This window comes from Vombatus ursinus, unplaced genomic scaffold (assembly GCF_900497805.2).
Source record: "Vombatus ursinus unplaced genomic scaffold, bare-nosed wombat genome assembly UNPS02014848.1, whole genome shotgun sequence".
Classification (NCBI taxonomy): domain Eukaryota; kingdom Metazoa; phylum Chordata; class Mammalia; order Diprotodontia; family Vombatidae; genus Vombatus; species Vombatus ursinus.
In genome coordinates, this window is record NW_020954626.1 from 8,667,541 (window position 1) to 8,686,670 (window position 19,130).

Below are 19,130 nucleotides of genomic sequence, written 5' to 3' on the forward strand. Positions count from 1 at the left end.
ATTCTTTGCCAGAACAGCTGACAAAATAGCATACTTGATAGTGTCACCTTGCTCCTCATTTTATTTCTTATCTCTCTGGTGGAGAGGCTAATGCAGTGACCAAGACACAGGTGGCAAAAGGGACAAAGAAGCAACAAATAATTTTCAACCCTTGAGTACTTGAGAGTCAGTGGTATCATAAAAGCTTCATTATTTTAGAAAGGTGACTAGGTTTGCTTTACATTTTTTTTTTTTTTTTTTTGCAGTCCAGTCTCCTACGACAAGATATAGGACTTGGAAGCCCAGCACAATTATCATCGTCAGGAAAAGCCGGGACGCCATATTATTCCTTTTCTGCCACCAGTTCTCGAAGAAGACCACTGCATGACTCTTCGGCACTTGGTAAATATATGCATTGTCCGTAGGTGAAACTTCAAGTCTGAGTTTTGTTTAATTTCTTCCCTTGCCCAAAAATATCATGGTGTTCCTGCTCAGAGGAGACTGAAAAGTCATTAGGCCTATGGAGTTTGGTGTTTGAGGAATTATATTGAAGTTGGAGATTAATCTGTTTGCTTAAAAATGTGATCCATTCCATCATTAATAAGTAGAGCACAAACACAATCCTGATTCTTCTGCATTTAATGTGATTTATTTTTATAAAAGTTTTAGATTATAAAACTTAAAATTTATCTCTCTTTAAAAGTTCTCTCTTTAATATTTAAACAAGTCAATGACATTGTTGACTAAGAAAAATGAAGAACAAAATTCAACTTGACCATCTGTGTCCCCTTGCAATAAAAAGATCACATTTGAAAATTTTAAATGCAGTAGGAATTGGTCTTATTTATTGTTTCAGCCCATAAATTATAAATCACTTTGCATAAAGTGCTCACATAAATATGAGCTATTATTCTTTGAAAGTTCGCTGTGGCCAGGTTTCGTATCTTCCATTTTTTCAGTCTCACATGTGACGAGGGGTGGTAACACCGAGTAAACAAATGCTTAATGAATAGTTGTTGATTTAATTAACAAATACTTCTGATTTCTTTATAGAGTTAACCTTTAATACTTGGTGTGTTTACTTTTATTCTCCTTCGATATATTACAGTCTATCAGTAGTTATGGTAGTCTATACAAAGTCAGTACTCAATAAACATTAGTTCATTAGTTCAGGTATTTTAAAATTCGTTTCAGCGAAGGACTTTTCACAGATTATTTCTCTGTCACAGAGGGCTTTTCTTTTCTTTTTTTTTCCCCTCTAAAATATCTAGTAGACCTATAAACAAATCAAACCAGTCAGACTCATAAGCCAGGAAAGGAACTTCAGTGGGATTGCATTCCAATGACTTATTTTTGCTGTCAATTTAGGGTTTTGCATTCTATTTTTAAGTCCCATTCTCCATTTCTGAGCACTACTCTTATGAGACAACTAAATTTTTCTGGTAGATAAATTGTTATTCATGGTCATGTTAAGAATAATCCTCCACAAATCGAAGTCACCTACCAGAAGAAAGAAAATATATCCAGATATTAAATTTTGTTCTCAGTATTAGTTGCAGACAACTAGGTGGCTAGAGCACTTGCCCTGGAGTCAGGAAGATCTGAGTTCAAATGCTACCTCAAACACTTACTAGCTGTTTGACCCTCTCTAAGTTTTCTCATCTATAAAATGTTGATAATAATAGCACCTACCTCCCAGAGTTATTGCAAGGATAAAATGAGGTAGTAGTTGTGAAGAGTTTGCAAAATTTGAAGTACTATACAAATGCCAGCTAATAATTGTAATATCCCTAATTCTATCAGCTTTGCAGACAAAACCCACTTTTGTTAAAGCATCAAGATTCTTCCATATTTGAGTGTAAAAATGTAGTTAAGTTACCACAAAACTTTCTCCTACTCATAAATGAGGATCTTCATGGTCAGAATAGAGGGCCCACTCTCAGCAGTACCCCTTTCTCAGTATTCTTGGGTTATCTAAACCAATGGAATGTCATTAGGAATTTTGTTTTTTAACTCAGTGACCTATGATAATAATTAGGAAGGAGGAAGAATTATTAGGAGTCTACAGTCTCCTATCAGTTAAAGCCTACTCCTAAAGCCAGGAAGACCCTGAAGATGCTGTTTTATTTTCATAAGGACCTGTGATTTCACTGATGTATGGAACTCTTGACTTCTTTGATAATACAAATGAGAAATTTATCTTTGACTTACAATTGGAGAGAGTTGCTGGTGCCAGGGGGTGAGGTTAATGAAGAGAATTAGATTTGTTCACACAGGCATCGTGTCACAGAGTTAGTGGGTGTCAGAAGCAGGACATGAACCAAGACTTTCTCGACTGCACATCTGGCCTTCTGTCTACACCATGCTGCCTTTCTAAGGGTCTTAAGTAAGATTCTCTCACTGTCCAGAAATAGACTTCACAGTATGTGCCTTTCACTGGGCAGAAAAGTGACATTCTTCACTGTATAAAGCTTGAACCTCAATAGCACTTTCACTGCATTGAATCCTTATCATTCAAATCAATTCAACAGTCATTTTAAAGTGCCTACTATGTGTCAGGAAGTGCGCCAGGCACTATAACATACAAAGATAAAAATGAAATAATGTCTTCACTCAAACAGATGTTTAAATGTCTTGGAAAATAAAGTCTCTGAAAACATCCATTAACTTATAGCAATTTTGCCCAGAATTTTTAGACAAATCATGACAACGCATTCAGAGCCTTGGTTACAGATCAAATGCAAATATTACAATTAACCAATGACAGCTGAGGATGAACTACAACAGAAAAAAAATAAAAACAAAAAGTTCTTCACACAGAAGTTGAATTGCAGGTAGCTGAGTGAAGAACCCAAATTCACTAGTTTCTTAGCATGTCAAGGGTGAACTGACTTGAACTGCAGCAAGCCTTCCTCCCTGGAATTGCAGTGATAGAGTCCACCCTGAATAGTAGTAGTATCTAGTTGACATTCTTAGTAGAAAGAGTGTGGCTTTTGCTTAGGAGACACTCTCTTGGTTATGAAGAGTTGGGAACATTGAGTTCTAGTGAAGCCCCACAAAGGACAAAGATTTTACCTTTAAATTTCAGAAATATAGAGTGTGCCAGATGTTGTTTATCTTTGGCACATTCTGTTTTAAGGAAATACAGGCTGCCTCTTGGGGAATGGACGGAGATACTAATGAAGGGTGTTTTTTTTTTTTTCCTTCTTGGTTTTAAAATTTCTACACACTACTTGAAAAGCTGATTTTTTGAAGCTTTTCAGACTCTTGGGAAGGTTAATTCATTGAAGAGAATTCCCAACACAAATCTAAATGTCTTATTGTTATACTGTGCCATTTATGGCATAGAAAAATGCCATGCTTGTTTATGAAGGTATTTCCTTAATTCCCATTTTTGAAAACATCAAACATTGTCCCTTAGAGAGTTTTGTCCTGTGTGCTGTCTCTTCCTAATAGTGAGTTCCTTTGAAAAACTTAAAGTTGGGCCTTGTTTTGATTAACAGAATTTGAAAGAATATGCTTATTGTTTTTACCCATAATGTAAAAGAGAGAATGGGAGTCTTGGGTTTTAAATGCTAAATATTAGAGGTAAATCTAAAAAAGAGAGAAATGCCATTTATAGAATATCTGGGAGGAGTAGGCATGTGAAAATACTTCTCTTTTTATTCACATTGATAAAGTTATTATTTTTGTCCATCAGAAATGTTATTTCAATTTTAAATAGACTTTTCTTTGAATTAACTATAAACATCTAATGCCAAAATGTGTAACATATACTATCCAGTTTTGAATACACACTCTTTAAGGATTTTGTTCATTTGGTTTTTGCTTACCATAAACTCTTATATGCTATAACCAATATTCTGAGGTATCAATCTAGGTGTCTTTCTTCTGTCATATAAATATCAATAATACACAATATCAGGATAACACTAATCTTTGATTTCTTAAATGTTGTTTTTAAATAATGAAAGCTTAGTATTCCTAACATAGGCTTAACTTTTAATTTATCATACATTTCCTTTTGTATATTTAATTTGAACACTGGCTCTATCTCCTTACCTGCTACATCATGAATTTGACTGAATTCAAAGGCTGCTTGACTTTATTTGTACTAAAATAATCTATTTGAGGCAATTGTCAATGACTGTTCATTAGCTATAATGCAGGGAAAGACAAAAACATATGGCAATATTTCCATTTAACCTGAAAACCAAGAGTACTTTGTAAAGATTCATTGTTTGTATTCCTTTACATTGCATATGATATCTACCCCTTAAACCTAAAGGTATTAACCTTTTTTGTGTCATGGACCCTTTTGATGAAGCAAATAGACCCTCCTTTTTAGAATAAGGTTTTTAAATAATTGAAGGAAATGCTAAATTTCAGTTAGAGGTTATTGTAAATAAAGATATACATGTGTATATACATATGTGCATACATACACACACACATTCCCCATCAAGTTCACAGAGCCCCTGAAATCTATCCATAGACTATTCCATGAAGGTCAGGTTAAGAATCCTTAACTTAAGAAGCACCTGAAGTCTGGTTATTATGTAGCACGAATGCAGATGTCAATTTGACTCCTCCCAGAACCCAGGGTATTTTGTTTTTTTTTAATTAACAAATTTGCCATTGTTGACAAGAAGAAGTATTTATTGAATACCTGTTATATGGAAAAAACTGTCAGTTACCTGCTATTGGAGATACAGAGGAGCATAACACTTGGTCCTGCCCTTATTCCTACTGGTACTACAGTTCTTGAGTTCATACCAAATACACAAGGACATGGCCCTTAGTTTCATTCTTAACCTGTTGCATCATATGCCTTTGGTGCACACACTTATTTATAGTATTCTTTTTCTGAGGCTCCATGCATGCCTACAAGATTTGTGGCAATCTCACGTGGCACCACTTTAAATCAGGGTGCACCTCACATTGCCCTATTTAGAGCCAGCAAGAAGGGAACAGTTGGCTAAATGAATAGCCAAGAGGAAAAAAAAAGTTGGAAAACAAGACATGCGCCATAAAGAATCTTGTGTTGCTTTGTTGTAGAGCTGAACACTGGTTGTTTCTTTCCATGTCTGATATAATGTGCTGATGAAGTGTGTTTTCTTCTGCATACAGATCCTTTGCAGGCAAAGAAAGTCAGAAAGGTGCCCCCTGGTTTGCCTTCTTCTGTAAGTACCTGTGTTTTAACTTGATGGGAACAGATTGTGTTTCAGGGTTCAATGATTACTTCTTGGGAGAATAAGTTAAGTTGTTAGGAATGCTTTGTCTAGTGATTGTAAATAGCCTAACTGAATCATTGAGAAGGTTTGTTAGGTCTGCATTCACATCTGATGTTTAGTTTTTAGCTTTCAGTACCATGATTTGTAGCTCACTCATATGCTCTTACCCCATGTCCCTGTCATTTGAATTTGCCTCTTGGGAAGAAGGCTAGACCGGTAGCTGTCAAAGAAGATCTCCTGTACAGGTCTTTTGATGTTTAATTAGTCATTATGTTGCTGAACAGGAGGACAGACAGAGATTAATAGCTGAGAATCTTAGAAATTTACATTTGTAATAATCCCAATGGAGCTGAAGACATTAAGATTCGGAGGACATGTTCGGCTCAGCTTGCCTCTGTAGGACTGAGGTTATTAATATGCATAAATCACCAAGTCAGATGTTCATTGTGAAGCCCTAGTGGATTTTAAAGCCTTCATTAAGCCTTTCCTAACTTCAGCCTAGCATCAGGAAAGCTTTCAAGCAACTAGTTTGTTGATCCCTCTTTGCTCAAAAATGTATCCTTTGAGAATTTAGGGCTTTGATGAAAAAGGTTGGAAAGGTTTGGTGGAAAAATCATTAATGGCTGTGATAATCTTATGCTATAAGGGTGTTTGTGCTATTAAATATGCTTTATTCTTTAAAGGAACAAAATTGTTTATAAATGAATCCACATTATAAATCCATGTAAGGTTTAAAAATCTCTTGTGTAATGAAGAAAGATTTTTCCACCCCTCCTTGCTTAGATCAAATGGGGGGGGTGGGAGTAGATTTGAGGCACTGTTGCCTTGTGGGGGCACATCTCTTTGTTGTGTAAATGGATGGTGGGCTTTTTATTTGGCAGTACTTAACACATGGGCGCAGGTGCTGCTAGATGAGTCATAACTCATCGAGGTATAAACTGAATACAACATCCGGCTTAGGAAGTAGTCTCATAGAAAGAGCAAAATAGGTCTGATCTTTTTATTATGTATTAAGGCCCAAGTCGAGATGGTATCTTTTTTTTTTTAAGTTATTGGGTTCCATTCACCTCACCACCACCATCCTTTTTCCAATGCCCAAAAACTTGAATTTGAAATCCTCTTTGAAACTCGGTTCCAGATGGATCCGAGTTGATGCAGCCTGGGGCAGCTGTGCTCTGAACCTGCAGCCTACCTGGAAGGCTGGATTGCAGCTGCAGGCATTCTTAAAAAGCTTTTGCTTGCCTAAGCACTTGGGCCCCACTAGAGGCTGAATAGCTGCTTGATAAACAAAATGAACACAATACCTCAAATCATTATTCCCGAGGACAGCTTTTTTTTTTCAGCAGCAGCTAAAAATAGTTGGGCAATTTACATTTTAACAGTTGTGTGCTTATGCAGGGGTGGGTGGCTTTACAGTATAACCGATGATTTCTGCTAGATTAACAGAAATTATATTAAAAATGACAGAGCTGCTAAAACATGTAACAGTGCAATTTTCATGTAATTTATTACTAGGATTCTATGAGACTAATTAAAGTTATATTACATATTAATATTTAGTAGGACTACATAGGTAGAGGGATCATATTAGTAAATGGAAAATTTTGCTCATTCTTCTGATCTGGCATTAATTTTAATAAACATTGAGTTTTTAATGCCTACTTACTTTGTTTTTTCATATTCTAGGAAGCCAAAGCAGGAGAATACATAACATCTGTGTGTGTGTGTGTGTGTGTATGTGTATGTGCACACACACACACACACACACCTAGTACAGAACAGTATAGTTAGAATACAGACACTGGGGGTCATCAGCTATACATATGTTCCTAGTAATAATAGCAGTCATTACTTGGTATTTCAAAAATATTTCTCAGTGTTGCATATGGTATCTGAGAGGTGCCATGGAGGAGGAGGAGGAAGGGAAAGAGCCTAATTTTTTTTTCTAAGCTTTGATACTGACATAAAGATCATAGATTTAGGGCTGGAAGATTAATATTAGAGTACTAAGCAAACTAGACCCTAGAGTAATTATTTTGCAGTACGTTGCGCTAGTAAGTCAGGTTGTATTGATTTTAAACTTACACATTTTAACTTTGTATGTTGCAGAGATTCATAAACATGCTCAAATTATTTTTGAAATATTTTAATGTGTTAACAGATTTTTAAGAATACGTAATTGTGGATGTATTTTCCTAAATTGGAAATTAAAATTTTTAAATAAAAATATATGAGGAATCATATTTCTAAAGTCTCAGTACTTTCTGGAAATTGACGGGCATATTTTATGAAAAAGTATGTCTTAATCTAAATTTAAAAAAAATAAAAAAGGACATTTTGATGAGCAGGAATAGCAATAAATGTAGACTTTTAAGAAATATGTCATCAATTTTTAAAAATTGTAAGCTGTTAGAGAAATTGTAATTTCAGAAATGCTGCTTTTGTTACATTAATTCTATCTGAAACATAATCTAATAATTTTACTATATGAATCATAAGGAATTAAACATAAATCCAAAATAAAAATAACATTTACATTTACATTGTAAAATATAAGTATCTTTCCCTCATTCAAATAGGAAATTTGATGGTAACATCTCAGACTCCTTAGAATCTGCTTATCTGTCCAGGCATGTTGTGAAGTGAATAGTGATTCTGCTACTTTGAATGTGATAAGAAATAAATTGTTTCTGTTACTTTTGCTGTTATAATGTATTGTCTTACAAAATTATGTTATCAAATAATTTTATTTCATAATGATAGTTAACATTTATAAGCTCTTTAAAGTTTACGAAATATTTTGCATACATTATCTCATTTGGTCCTCGCAATAACCCTGTAAAATAGGTAAGTATTAGCATTATTCCCACTTGCCAGATGGTTCAACCAAGGTTCGGAGATGTTAAGTGAGTTACCAGAAGTCATACGAGTATTAAATGCACACTAGGTTTTGCACTTCACCAGATTATTTATTATTGCTGCCAACAAGTAACACCATATGAGGCGGTAATTAAGTCATGTTTAACCTATAGAATGATAGAGAGTTTTTTGCCTCATAAGTTGACACACAGATATCTAGACACATACATGATCCCAAATACCATTCAGTCTTCATCGAAATTCAGCAATCGTTTGTTGAAGGTATGCTGTGTATTAGGTTGTGTTCAAGACATAAAGAATGGATAAGACAAAGTTTTTGCCCTCATGGAGCTCATAATCTGCCTTGCAGTCATTAATCACTGATGTGACTGAGTTGTCAGGCTTGTGAATGGTTCCATAGGGGTCATTTTTCTACATTATCCCATATAATGAAGGTCTATTGTGAGTCCCTGTGGAATCACATCAGGCCAGGGGCAGCTTTGCAAGTCTCCCATGCTGTTGGTACAGTGCTTGTTTTTTCATATCCGGAAGCCATTTAATCAAAACTAGCACTGTTTCTGCTCACATGGAATAGGGGTGTCTTAGATGTAGAGCTGAGAGGAACCTCAGAGGCTTTCTAATCCAACCCTTTTATTTTATATTTGAGAAGGTTAAGGTCAGAAAAGGTGAAGTGACTTTACCACGGTCACATAGGTAGTAATCAGCAGAGGCATTGTGGAGCCCTAGTTCTCTGACTCCAAAGCAAGTATTCTTTCCACTGTAAAGCAAGGAGCTATGGAGTAGACTTTCCTTCCCCTTGACCACCAGGTGGTGCGCTCAAACCTTCTGTAATCTCCTTGCCCTTCCAATAGAAATGAAATGAGAATAAACAGGTTTTCAGACCAGTTGTGGTAACTTAAAGAATTAGGAAGGGGTGACATTGGCAGTAAAGCTGGTCCTCAGGCATATGAGGATGCTTCATTTTATACTGTAAACATCCTAGATCCATTTCTGGGAACTTTATGTTATATTAGAAATATATCTGGGAACTTTATGTTATATTAGAAATATATATATACATATATATATATGTGTGTGTATATATGTATATATATTTAAGTTTTAAGCAGTCCCTGTAGCAAGTTTGGATTTATGTGATTTTATTAACTTGCATTGTCCAACATGTACTTACTTCCTCACGTGTTCTCTTATCAATTGAATTCAAAAAAGGTTTTCTGTGTGCAAGGTACTAGCTGGAAGTTAGAAATAGAAAGATAAAAATGAAACGATCCCTGCCTTCAAAGAGCTTACTATGCTGCATTTCAATTAGTTACAGCTTTTGGAAATCTACTGCAAAAAAGCCCTTGAGGAAAACATATTAAACCGTCCTGATCATAAATAATGGTAGACCAGTATAGGAAACTTGCACATCAGATAAAGGTCTAATGCAGTGGTATCAAATTAAAATAGAAATGTATCCCTGCAGACCATATATTGACTTAGAAAAGCACAAATTAACATTATCTGTTTTACTGTATTTTTATTTATTTTGTTAAATATTTCACAATTACATTTTAATCTGGTTCAGGCTATACTTGGGAGTTTTGCTGGTGTCATACAGCTGATGAGTTTAACACCTCTGGTCTAATGTGCTCTAGAAGACATATCTAATAAGCTTATGTGTGAATCTATAAATAGTGAGCCATACCTTTACTTAGATTGTGAGCTCCCTCGGGGCAGGACTTTCTTTTACTTTTCTTTGTATCTCCAGCACTTAGCACAGTGACTGGCACATAGTAGGCACTTGATAAGTTTTTTTGACTGATAATTGATTTTTATTTCGAGATTATGCCTGGGATTTTATTATATGGGGAACATGAGGAGACAGAAATCAACACTTGCTCTGAAAACTCATGGACATAGAGAGTTTATTGGTGACAGATAAGTTGAGTGATTTGCCCAGGATAAAAGTTTTGATGTGTCACAAGGGTGTCTTGAACCCAGGCTTTCCTGACTCCAAGGCCATTTCTCTGTCCACTGTGGCATGCTGCCTGGCACCCTTCATTTCATAGACCATTGCTTCCCTTTGATTTTTGTTGGTCCTCTACCTTCCATTAATATACTTCCTTTCCTCTCTCAACACTAACTCCATCCTTTATTCTTTTAATAAAAACCAGCTGGTTTTCATCTGCATCTGATTTTTTCTGTGTAAAGATATAAAATGTATAGGAATTTTTGAACTTTAGGGAAGGAGGAATTCCATTGATCCTTAGGTTTTTCCTTCCCACTCACCTAAACCTGTAGCAGTGGGTGTGAAATAGAGAAGATGGGAAAAAAAAACCGGAATTAAGAAGAAAATGTAAACCTATACACCACCTACTGTGAATGGGAGACTTTATAGATAAAAAAAAAATCACTTTAGGAATCTAGTCATTTAGGGATTTATATACATACATATATAAAATTTGCTTTGCTAATAAAATTGTCTCAAGATAAAATAAAGACTAAGTTGGCATTTAATATATGATTTATTCTGGCACGAACTGTAAATTTGCTAATTTGTCCTCAGATAAGAACTTTAGTGATTAAAATGCAATACTGCTGGTCAATGTAATTCAGGTGTTTTTTTTTTTTTAAATCAGGAGCTAATACTTTAGGAAAAAAGAGTCAGGATCAAAAAGATTTCAACAAGCTAGATCATTGAATGGAAGTCTAAAAAAAAATTAACAAATAACCTCACAGTTTTATAGCACCTATTATGTGCCAGGCATGTGCTAAGTACTTTACAATTATTATTTCATTTAATCCTCACAACTCTGGGAAGCAGGTGCTATTTTTATCCCCATTTTGCAGATGAGGAAACTGAGGCAAATAGATTAAGTGACTTGCCCAGTATCTCACAGCTACTAAGTGTCTGAGGACAAATTTGAACTTGTCTTCCTGACTCCAAGCTTGAGGCTGTTTCCACTGCATCACTTTCCTACCTTATTAGTAATAAAGTCCTACACTTGATTAAAAAAGAAGTGAGGAGGTGTGATTAGACATCAGTTCACATAGAAAGACCAATGGTGACACAGCAGCCAAAAAAAGGAGAATTCAGCATTAGTGGAGGCTTAGTGTCCTGAATAAATGAGGTTGTCGTTTTGTTACACTGAAGACTAGTAAGACCATTTCTAGAGTCTTGTGTTCAGTCCCAAATGAGCCATTTGAGAAGGGACATCAGCAACATAATAAGTGTGTGCTGGGGGGCCATTCTATACAAAGATCAGCTGAAGGAATGAAAGATGTTTAGCCCAGACTAGAAGTTTTCCAAGTGTGACGCTCAGGTCGCTGGGAGTCCCTGGGACCCTTTCAGGGTGTCTGTGAGGTCAAAATTATTTTTGGAATAATACTAAGATGTTATTTGCCCGTTAAAATACTCATCTCTTTTCCAAATGTATGAGGCCAGATTCTCTTTGTATGCTTCAACCAAAACAACATATCATAACAAACTGGAATACAGAAGCAGATAGGAGAGACCAACTGTCTTCTCTTAAGCTAGATATTAAAGAGATTTGGGGGGGGAGGGGAACAGGTAAAACCATGCCACCCTTCTTACTAAATTTTTTTTAGGGAAAATATTATTTTTCACTAACAAATCTTACATGTAATGAGATTATAATATTTAAATAATAAATATTTTCAGGTTTTTTTTTTCAGTTTTAATTTCTAATGTGATAAATATCAGTAGAACCCACAAAAACAGAAGTTACTTGGTATCCTCAATAATTTTTAAGGTCGTAAAGGAGTCTTCAACAATTTTTAAGATTGTAAAGGGATCTTGAGGCTAGAAAGTGTGAAAAAGAACTCTTGACCTAGACTGGAGAAGACGAGGGGAAACATAATATGTTTCTAAGTTTTTAAAGGGCTGACATATAAAAAAGGAATAAGTCTTGTTCTTCTTGGCCCCAGAAAGCAGATGTATAAACAATTGGGAGAAGCTGAAGAAAGGCAAATTTAGGCTGGGGTTGAAGGGAAACAACAACTGGAGTGACCAAAAGTAAAATGGGTTGCCTCAGAAGGCAGTGGATTTCTCATATTTTAAGTATTGCTGTTCAGCTGTATGGGTTGAAGGAGATGGCCTCTGAGGGCCCTTTTGACTCCATGATTCTATAATTAATTTGCTTCCCTTCTCTCTTTTTATTATAAATGGATCTGCAATTTTGGAAACTTAAAGGAATTTGGCATCTCTTGGTTTTTGCTTTATTTTGAGAAGCAAGAAAAACTTGAGAACAGAAGAAACCAGCAACATTATAATTAAACAAGGAAAGCCTTTTTTTTTCTTTTTTTCATTTAATGCCCTCTATGTGTCAGCTATAGAAAGCACTCATTTTCCTCCCCCCAAAAAAAAGCTTTTAAAAGGAAGTAACCCTTCCCAATGCAGTGAATTAATTTTTGCTACATAGCTTTGTCAAATCTCTTTCATTTTCTGAGCTGTCACTATCAGCAGTTTCACTCATTTCTGATCCTTCAATTTTGTTCTCTATATAGATTTATAAATAATAGTTTTCCTGGATTAAAGTAAGTTTCTCGATCCTTTTCATGCATTTGTTCCTTGATTTTGTGTTAGTATTTCCAAACATAGGTCAGGTGTTTTTTTTCCTCTTGAGTTGCAAAAGATGGAGTAGTCCAAAGCAGGCAAGGTACAAGAGTAGTCAGAATATTATCTTGGAGAGACCCGGTCACCATGTTAAAGGAGAAATAAGGACCTGTCTATCCCTATTCAGCTGTGGCATGTTGAAGGTAGTAGATACACCTTCATCAAGGACAGCATTCTTTATACTTCTGAATACTTTAATATCTTGACTTCTATTGGTAGTAGAAGATTCTTTTAGTGACTCTTCTTTGTCTTTCTGCCCACTCTTTGTAGGTAGCCACAATATTCTATCTTTTCTTTCTTTTTCTTGATATGCTGTCTTCATTGGTGGTCTCATTGACTCCCAGAACTTCAGTTATCCCTTCTATGCAAGGTACTTCAGAATATGTATCACCACACCCTAGCTTTCTGCCAAGTTCTTACATGTCCCCATTTTTAACTGTGTACTAATTGACAATACCTTTGTGACCCATAAAGTACTTTCATATTTAGATATTCAAAACTGAACTCAACATCTTTCCCCAAAACCTGTACCTCCTAGTTTTGTATTGAAGAGATTGGGTAGAAAGAGCAATGGAGATGGAGCTTAATTCCACAAGCATTTATTATGTGCCTGCTGTGTGCCAGGTACTGTGCTACATATAAGAATACAAAAGGTAAGCGCTTGCATTCTATTGAGGGGAAACACATTATACACAAATAAACACATACATAATGTGTTAAAAAATTAATAGCTGGTGATTTTGAGAGAGAATCGATAATTGATGTGGAAAGACCTATTATAGGAGGTGGCACTTGAGCTGAGTCTTGAGGAAAGAGAATACCCCAAGTGAAAAACAAGGAGACAGGAGATGAAATATTGTGTTCAGAGAGCAGGTCACTCTGACTGGATTGTTGAGTGCCTGAGGACATGCCTGGCTTTGAATCCTGCTTTTGACCATGGAAAAATCACTTTAACCTCTCTGAGCCTCAGTTTCCTTGTCTTTAAAAATGAGATTATCTAATACATCTACCTGATGGGATTGGATTATTGTGAGCTTCAAATGAGATGTTATGTACTGGTATTATTAAGTTTTAAAGCATTGTTGATCTGCTGTCATGATTACTTTTCTAGTCACCAAGCTGCAGTATCATTTCCTATTCCTTCTATATCCAATTAGTTGCTAAGGCTTGCTGAGTCTACCTCCAAAATAACCCAACCTTCAGTCCATCTCATACATTGTTGTCAGAGTAGTTCACATAAATCACAGCTCTAATCTTACTGCTTTTCTACTTGATATTCTTCAAGGAGTCCCCACTACCTGACAAATAAATAAAGTCCAGGTGCTTTCTTCAGTTTTACAAAGCATTCTGTAATCTAGTACTAAGGATCCTTTCCAGAGTTATCTCTTGCTATTCTCCTTCAAACATCTTACCCCACCCAGCAAACAGGATTATACACTGTTTGCTTTAACAGATTTCACTCCTTTCAGTCTCTTTGATTTTACTTACCCTTTCCCTATGCCAAAAGCTCTAACTAGTAGTTTTTGTACTTTGGGTAAATGGTACAAAGCCTGCCTTCAATTCTATTGTGTTACTGGTGGACACCTGGGACACCAAGAGGCTATAGAGGAAGGGAAAGAAGGAAGGAAGGAAGGAAGAAGGAGAGTGGAGAAATGAGAAGAAAGGAAAGAGCAAGACTGGGGAAGAGTTCACCTGGATCACCGGCCCTAGGGATGAAAGATACCATCTGGTAGTTTCCTATTTCAACTAATTATTCTTACTAATTAGGTGCTAAACTCAATTGTTTGTATACTGAGGTGGGATTGAAAGTACAATTAGTGTTCCTTTAAATTTCAATGGCCAAAAGGTAAAATCATAGCCTCTCTGTATATGCCTTTAGTGTATTTCCTTATCCATATCCACCTGTTGAAATCCTAGTCTTTCTTCATGTTCAAATGCTACTTCTTCCATATTCAGAGTACTGTGCTTTGGATCTATCTTGTTCACTTATCATAATCTATTTATATTGCAGTTGTCTTGTATTTGTAATCTACAAAATTATTAAGTACCTTAGGGCAATGATCCCATCTTATTTTGCTTTATGTATCTCTGTTCATACCTAATACCTAATAGTATCTCCACAGAGGAGTCACTTCACAACTTTTAAAACTGAATTGAATTTGATACAAGAGGAGTATAGACTTAGACAACTACAGGCCAGTGACTTCCATCCTTTCTAGATGGTGCTTAGAGTTGACACTGTCTTCCCTCTAAAAGTTATTTAGAGGCTGGCTTTTTGGTTGTTTATATTAATGTAAACTAAAAGTAACTTTTCTTGTGCATTTGGAATTTTGTGATACTCCTTGAGGCAATTTGAAATGCCCTGGAGTATTATACAAGTTTGGGGATCATTGCTCCTTGTGATGGTGACAATAAAGACCACTAGACAATGTATAATGATCTACTAGCTTTGTAATGTGCATATTAAACAGAAGCAGTAAAAGTCCTGAATTCTGAGGGTCTCCACAGCTAAGTATTTTCCAAGTACAAAAGTGACCAACAACCATCTGGGACTGCTAGAAAGGAATTACTTCAGTCATTAAAGGGTTATGTTGGCCACTTTAGAAAAATTATTGAAGAGAACTCATTAAAATTCTATGGTCCAAGCTTGTCCCTGAAGAAGACATAAGAAAATCAAACTCCCTTCTTTGCAGATGTAAGGGACAATGGGTATGGAATATTTCAAATACTGTCAAATTCAGGTAATTTATCGGTCATCTTTATTGAACTACTACTTTTCTACTTTTCAATTTTTATTTTTGTCATAAGAAGTGGCTCATTCTGGCTGGATAGGGGAAGGAAGTGGGATATTCAGAAATACTATGATACAAGAACAAAAGATGATTAAAAATTAAAATCCTATGGTCCAGGATTATTGCTATCAATAGAAAATAAAACATACTATATAAAAATGAGGTAAATTGTGGTAAGCACAAGGAAACTGAGACATAGAATATTTATAGTAAATTAATATGACTTCTAATTTTGACCAGAAGTACCAAAAGAGATTGATGTACTTCTTTACATACAATGGCCATTCCATCTAATAGCCTTGAATTTGATGCAGTTACTTTGTTACTTTGACAAGGATAAGAGTTTTGTTTGGCACACATCCATCTGGAGATGAAGTAACTTCAACCACCTGACCTTGCCTCTACCTATTTTATTCTCTTATTCTTGATGATGGGGTAATATGCCAATAGGTCATTCAAACTAGGGTACTAGCAGCCCCAGATTTGAATTCTAGAGAGGTCTAGATTCACATTGTGCCATAATACTTTATTCCTCCAGCTTATATTAAGCACCTGCTTATATTCCAGGCACTGATAGGCTCTGGAGATATAAAGGAGAGGGGAAAAAAAAAACAGTCCCTGCCCTCAAGGAGCTTACATTCAATTATGTGACCATAGGCAAGTGATTTAACCTAGCTGAGCCTCTCTCTATTCAGAGGAGATCAAATAAGATAATATAAGCAGAGCTATTTGTAAATTGTAAAACCCTATGTAAATATCAAATATTATTAGAACAGTTGAAACAAATACTGTTTCTGCTAATACTGAAAAGTGTTATGGTTCAGAAGAAGCTTTTATCTGTAGCTTTGGTCATTTTCTGTGAGCCATTAAAGACTTTGATCTATATTCAGGTCAAAATCCAGAAGGAACAGTATTCACTGAATTAATCCTGTTGTCTGTAATGATGTGATTATATAACTTCCCAGTGTTAATGTCATTATTTTACCTTCTCTCCACACAGTCATCCTTTTCGAGGGAAAGGAAGATCAAGAATGAGTTTTGGAGAGGTTGCCAACTTTTAGGGTTTATTTGGATCTTCATTTAATGGATGTTTTGATCCCCATGATTTTCACAAGCCAGGGATAGGGATTGTTTCAGGGTACAAGAACAATTTTCATTGTGTTGGGGGGTGTAGAATGGAATTCTGTAAATGCTACTTGTTTGCGTCTTGCTTTGGGAGCATTCAGGAACATTAGGATCCTGATATTGTCTTGATGTGGTTTGATCAAGATTTTTGTTTTTGCAAACTGGGAATAAAGACAAGGGGTTGCTCCGGATTAAACTAAGAGTACTAGAATTTCATTGCTGGGATTGACTGGGTTTCTCAATTTCATTCCAAACTAGGCACGCTGTTAACAATCCTCAGCAGTGGGCTAACTAGAAATTTGCAATTACTACCATACAGGAGGAGAAAATTTCCTTTGTTCCATTGGTGCTTATTGTATATGTTGAAAAATCATTTATTGTGCATGTATAATGTCTAATTTGTGAAGAACTACGATTATATGTGCTGTCTGTATAAGATCATAGTTGTACCTTGAGACACAACTTTGAAAAAGACTCTGGCTCTGGTTCCCATGAGGGACCTTGTATTTTCCCCCATGTTTATACTAATTGAATGTATTTTAAACAGAAATTTAAAGCGTTTACCATTCAGGGCTGTTTGAGGTTTGCTTTTTTTTTTTTCTAAAAGAACTTTTATCTCTGGGTTTTATTTTAATATTTAATCGAATACTGCCAACTTTGGGATTTGTTTTCAAAAGTCATTTGACTCTAAAAATTCTATTTTGGTCTGCAGAATTCACTGTGGCCCTACCCTAATTTCCTGATGCCACTGTTTATCCCAACATTCCATCCCCTACTTCTGCTATTCCCCGACTAGGAGAACACAAGTGTTTGCCTAAAGCAAATACATTCTTAGCTCCCTCATAAATACAATTCTCATGAAAAGCAAACTAAAAGGGAAACAAAAGAAGGTTTTTTAGACCTGGTTCTGATCTCTGTCAGGTTCACTGCCTGATTTTCATTAAGCCCACCTTCATTTCTTTCAGACCTAGGTATGTGGGCTAATGTTTATTTTAATAACAACCCTTTTAGTACCATTATTTGCATTTGTCTGATATTATGATGTTTAAGCTTAGAGAGTTGACAGTCATAATCTTTTTTTTTTTTTAGCATATACAGGAACTTTATTATTTTATATTTAAATATAATTTGCCTAGCTGACAAGAATAAGGGGGATTAGGTGGGATTTTAATGTCAGACAGATATCCAAATACACTGGTAAACATTTATTTGAACCAAGTGAATATAAACAAATGAATTAGCTGTGGTAATTTTGCAATTAAACTTAGTTATATACTGAGAGCTATGCAAATGTCTGAATTTAGGGCTAACTCCAATCTTCCCCTGAAATTCTGAGATTAAAATAATCCTGATAGTTTGAGAATCTGGTCCAGCCCAAGTCTGATGTTGACAGAGTCTAAGGCTTGTGACTGGTCTCTAGTTTAAACCTCAAATTTAAAACATTAAAATCTCAAAGCAACAAGAAAATCTTCTGTCATTTGACTAAAAAGTATTGTTTCTCAGCATAGGCCTCTTGGACTTCAATTGCACATTTGTTGTGCTCATGCAGTTATTTTGATGTGAGGTTCTTTTCCTTGGGATAGTAGCGAATTCTGTTTTTAGCAAAATTCTACTTGGGGAAACTGGCATTAGATTCAGAAGTGAAATTGGTGAACTGTACACTTCATCATAACTTTCTATAGATCTTGTCCATGGTTGCCCAAGTTTTTTTTTTTTTTTTATAAACCTAAGAGACTATGTAAATTGAAGCAGAAATCAGCAGTGAGTGCAGGTTCCATTTAGTTTTTCACTAAGGAAAATCTGAATATAATTTCTACCTAAAAAATTCTTCTCTTAAGCCCAGTGGGTACTTAATAAATGTTCAATAAATACCAATCAAAAAAATTAAATAATTTCAAACATTTTTTTAATAGCTACAGGAAAGATGATCAACTATCAGTGACTTCTGCACTCAGCAGTAACTTTTAAACTCCCTCTTATGCTTGCTAAACAAACCATTACCAAAAACTTAGTCACTTTTTTTCTGTTTTAAAAGTAGTACCTTCTAATTTGTCATTTATTCATTTTTCTCTCCTAATTGTATAGTTAACTTTCATTTATCTATAATTTTCTTTTTCTTTCTTTCTTTCTTTCTTTTTCTTTCTTTCTTTCTTTCTACTGCACCACCTAGCTACCTCTTATCTACAATATTCTAAGGAACTATTTTGCTCCACTCAACAAATTAGGGCTACAACTGCCACATTTCCTAGAAACTGGGTGACAGCATTTAGACAACAGGGAACCCTGCCTCGAAGAAAAGAAGTGTAGGTTCACTGATAACCAGTTGGGCTTGTAAAAAAAAAAAAAAAAGCCATTGAAAGTGAGGCCGTTGTTATAATTTAACTAAAAAGCAGGGCCCGGTAGGTCTATAACAAACCCAATAGCCTGGATCATATAGTTGGCTCCTAGTGGGAATAAATTGCAAACATCTGATCTCTCTTTCCCCACCCCCACCTTCTCCCT

The 19,130-nt window shown here is 35.5% G+C and overlaps 1 protein-coding gene across 4 annotated transcripts in view; it reads left to right on the forward strand.

Moving 5' to 3' along the window:
* Window positions 1-19,130, forward strand: part of TCF12 (transcription factor 12) — a 408,834-nt gene that overhangs the window by 318,672 nt on the left and 71,032 nt on the right. For all 4 annotated transcript variants that reach the window (XM_027840786.1, XM_027840782.1, XM_027840781.1 and 1 more), the window contains 2 exons: window positions 246-381; window positions 5,110-5,162. In XM_027840786.1, coding sequence (XP_027696587.1) covers window positions 246-381; window positions 5,110-5,162 — 189 coding nt within the window. The remainder of the gene's footprint in view (window positions 1-245; window positions 382-5,109; window positions 5,163-19,130) is intronic.